A 4,050-nucleotide genomic window follows, 5' to 3' on the forward strand; every position below is an offset into this window, starting at 1 on the left:
AGATTTTATAAGAGGTCAATTTACTCAAATGTTTAAGCTAATGGAGCTACACGTGTTCTGCTTTGCGTATAATTTGATATGTTATGCACTTGTAAGACGGAGACAACATATTATGCGGGTATCACATCCTCTTAATAAAATTTACATTCAACATATGTAAATAAAATGATGTACATCATAGTAATATAGTCAAAGGCTTAAGGCAATAATAAACATAATAATCGAGAAACAACATAAACATTTATACTGTTTCCTAGAAGCTGGTATGCCTTTTTTTTGCTGACTGGAAAATCTGATACAGGAAAACACATAAACTTTGCCACCTCTGCTGGTGTAAAAAATCTTAATTTTAGACTTTTCAGCACTTCTAAATTATCGTCATTGTTACTAATAATTTCTTTAATATTTTCTTCGCATAGACTGGAATACACAGAACCTGTGCCACATAAATATGAACTGTACGAACGAGTGAAACAACATGATCTTTTACTGTGTTTAGTAACAATGTCCAAGGCTTTGCCGCCTTTTAATAATTGTTTGTCATTAATTAAATATTCTTCTAATTCTGTATCGGATTCGCTCAATACATCTGAAACTTGTTGAACGCGGCTGCACAGTTTATCGTCCCAATAGTTTTCAGTTATCTATATCAAAAAATGATCAAGTCTTGGTATTGATTTAATATTTTCATAGTCTTTTAAGTTATGTAAAATATTTTTGAATGGATTTAAATCAGGGATGGAAAACGTTATTAAACGGAAAAAAAACCGTAAACAAAAACAATTAATAAAACAAAAACAAAAAACAACTGAAAAACGATAACAAAAAATCCAAATTATACCACGAAAAAAAAAAATTGTTATAAAAAATTCCACTTGTCTTTACATTTTAATCTTTAACTTTAAAAACATTTTAATTTCAAATCATAAATTTTGAATTTTCTAATTTTTATATAAATTATAATTTTGATTTAAAATTTAAATATTAAGAATAATTAATTTTTAAGTGCATTTCTATATTGCACGTTACTATTATAACTTAAAAGTTATAAGTTATAAGAATATAATATGTTCTGTATATAATATATATATTGTTTTTGATTAACGTCTTTAAAAACATTAATTTCCTATTGCTTCCAATTAACGTTTTTGATAATATTGGTTTTTTTTTTTTTAATAATCAATTTTAATTTTCAACTTTTAAGTGCATTTCTATTATTACTTAAAAGTTAAAAGTTATAAGTTATAAGAATATAATATAAAAAAAAAAATATATCATCAAAAACGTTATTTGGAAACAATAGGAAAATAACATTTTTAAAACCGTTAATCAAAAACGTTAAAGGTTAAACAAAAACCATATTTTTTAAATCAATAAACAAAAGCGAAAACAAAAAAATTAAAAACGTTTTCCATCCCTGATTTAAATTTAACTGCATAGTAGTTGATTCAAATGGAATTAATAAGGGAATATATTGAATTAGTATTAATTTTTTATTTTAGCAATAATAAAAATCATTTATAAACCTTGGTTAAAAAATATTTAACTGAAGATTTTTTGTTGTAATCTACATGACAATACTATAGGTACATAATCGAATGCGCAATATTTAAAAACCATTTGTAAGGATGAAGAAATCTTACAAGTTACGATAATATGTTGGTTAATACTAAAATATGAAGAAATTGTTTGTGCTTGTATGTACCAGTTGATCATTTTATAAGAATAGTTTGCATAATATATTAACTTAACCTAACTATGTCAACTACAACAATTAATGAATATTAATTCAATTTGACTATAATAAATATTAGGTTAGCATAAATTTCAATATTAGTGTGATAAATAAAAAATATAAGTGCTTAAAAGTTATTAAGAAGATGTCAGCGCACTATTTGTTTTCTCTCTGTGGTCCACCCGCAACATGACAAAACGTCCATTGCGTTTTGCATTTAAACAGAATCATTTTTTCTATATTTTTAAGTAATCTCAGAGCAAAATAACTCACAAAAAAAAAAAAAAATAGAGTAATATTTTTGAGGGAGTGTCATATCAATATTAGTCTAAATTTATCTCAAAACAATTTAAACATAATTTTTTTGTTTATTTTGAAAGTTGAATACAAAGTCAAATAACAATAAAATATAAAATTGCTACGTATTCCCTCGAAAATATTATTCTTTTTTGTAATAGGTGATTTTACTCTGAAATCACTTAAAAACATAGAAAAAATAATTCTGCGTTAATGCGTTTTGTCTATGCTGCGCGTGGGCAAGAGAGAGAAAACAAATAGTGTGCTGACATTCTCTTAATGATGTAGAACAAAAAATTCACAATTTAGCTGTGGACATTCAGTTAGGGATTCAGTTATGGTTTTAAATGTGAGTACCTATTCAGTTTACATTGTATGGCTTATTAAGGTGATATTTCTGAGTTTAGATGACAAAATACTCAGGATCCGTAAATGTAATTTTTTCAACAATAGGTAAATGAACACAAATTACAAATATTAGTACAAGATGGGCAATGTGTAACACAATAAGATGTATTTAGTTAGAATGATTCCTTAGTAACTTACGATATCATTTGGTAAGGATATTGCAAAATCTAATGGTTTCTTCTTGGCTAATAAATAATACCTCAATCTTGAATTGCAAATGCCAAAGTGTACGGGACTAAGTAGAAATTCTTTAAATGTAAAACCCGATTGACTCAAAGCGTTGACTAATTTGTCTCTAGCCAAAGAACTTTCAAATCCTTTAACATTTTCCACTAAAATATATTTAAGCGATTCCGATTTCGGGATTATATTTTCAATAATATGCAGCAGTGGCTTTGTCCTTTCATCGTTAATATCCTTGACAAGGCCATTTCTAAAAATTAAATTAAAACGCGAAAAATTAATTACATGAGCTTGTATTAACCATAATAAATCAAAAAGCTTGCCTCGTGAAAGGTTGGCACGGTGGACTCATCAATAATATATCTGGATGATATGCATCAAATTGTTCTGGGCTAAGTGAAAGAATGTTCAAATCTCTTAGGTTAGTCGATGGAAAAAAATGTCTGTACACTGCATTTGCTACTGTATTTATATCTACAGCTAGAACAACTTCAAAATTTTCTAAGTTGCATTCTGAAAAATAATTTACACTTATAATAAGTTACCCAAGGATTATCATATAATGTTTTGTATTTCAAAATGTTTTAAGCATAACTCTTGTTATACCTTTCAGGGCGAAATGCATTCCACCAATACCGCTGAAAAATTCAATAACTCTCATACTTGGATTACAAAAATCATTAGTTTTGAAAGAATTTAGACAAAAGTTCAAAATCAATAGATTTTTTTTTATTTCAAACGTCAAAATAACAATAAATATTACAGAAATGAATATTGTTGAATGACTTGAATAGTTGAATGCAGTTTTTTGGAAATAATAGTTAACGGGAAACTCCTATACTCCAGTCGTATACTATTCTGTGATACCTATTATTCAATATTAATTCAACATTTCAACTTCAAAAAATAATTGTAAATATTATTGTTGATAAGAGAACAACGTGGGAATCAAGATAAAAGCCATTGTGGCCAACTACCACAGAATAGATGACATTTCATATTGTTCTATGGTGCAACTACTGCCAACGACAGTGTGAATCAACTGTGAATACATTTCGGCGCGTTATCCTTTTTGAATTATTTATCAATAATAATAATGTTGCCATTCTGAATTTCAAATATTTTCTTAAGATTTACTGTTTTGTCTGTTTGGCAGATAAAAATTGTAAAGACGTAATCTGAAGCCAATATTATAGTACACAGTCGTATAGATGGACAAAGAAAATTGTTTTTGTATGAGTATAAATATCACAGGAAAACGACAGAAAACAAAATTGTAACTATACCTTTGTCACTGCGCAGTAACAAGTAACAACATAATATTATATTTGGGCAACCAAAAATTATAGCGGGAAAATAATTATCATAATAAATTAATAACATATTATCAGGGGTGGCTCCAGAGATATGGTTAGGGAAGGGGGGGG

General features: G+C 27.3%; 1 protein-coding gene across 1 annotated transcript; it reads right to left on the reverse strand.

Annotated features, from left to right (window-relative positions):
- Positions 1–52: 52 nt before the first annotated feature.
- LOC100167127 (tRNA (cytosine(38)-C(5))-methyltransferase) lies at positions 53–3,908 on the reverse strand. The gene is made up of 4 exons (XM_001949303.5): positions 3,230–3,908; positions 2,947–3,136; positions 2,579–2,873; positions 53–644 (listed from the first exon to the last, which is right to left on the reverse strand). The coding sequence occupies exons 1-4, from the start codon at positions 3,282–3,284 to the stop codon at positions 198–200; spliced, it is 987 nt and encodes a 328-aa protein (XP_001949338.2). The 5' UTR covers positions 3,285–3,908; the 3' UTR covers positions 53–197.
- Between the last annotated feature and the right edge of the window lie 142 nt (positions 3,909–4,050).

Source organism: Acyrthosiphon pisum, chromosome A1 (genome assembly GCF_005508785.2).
Source record: "Acyrthosiphon pisum isolate AL4f chromosome A1, pea_aphid_22Mar2018_4r6ur, whole genome shotgun sequence".
In the NCBI taxonomy this organism is placed as follows: domain Eukaryota; kingdom Metazoa; phylum Arthropoda; class Insecta; order Hemiptera; family Aphididae; genus Acyrthosiphon; species Acyrthosiphon pisum.

What these genes read in the sequence shown, in the direction of transcription:
- LOC100167127 (XM_001949303.5), bottom strand. Translation starts at nt 3,284, where the DNA reads ATGAGAGTTATTGAATTTTTCAGCGGTATTGGTGGAATGCATTTCGCC. An exon ending in AATGCATTTCGCCCTGAAAG is followed by an intron (nt 3,137 to 3,229) that starts GTATAACAAGAG and finishes ATTATTTTTCAG; the next exon opens with AATGCAACTTAGAAAATTTT. An exon ending in TATCCTTACCAAATGATATC is followed by an intron (nt 645 to 2,578) that starts GTAAGTTACTAA and finishes TTTTTGATATAG; the next exon opens with ATAACTGAAAACTATTGGGA.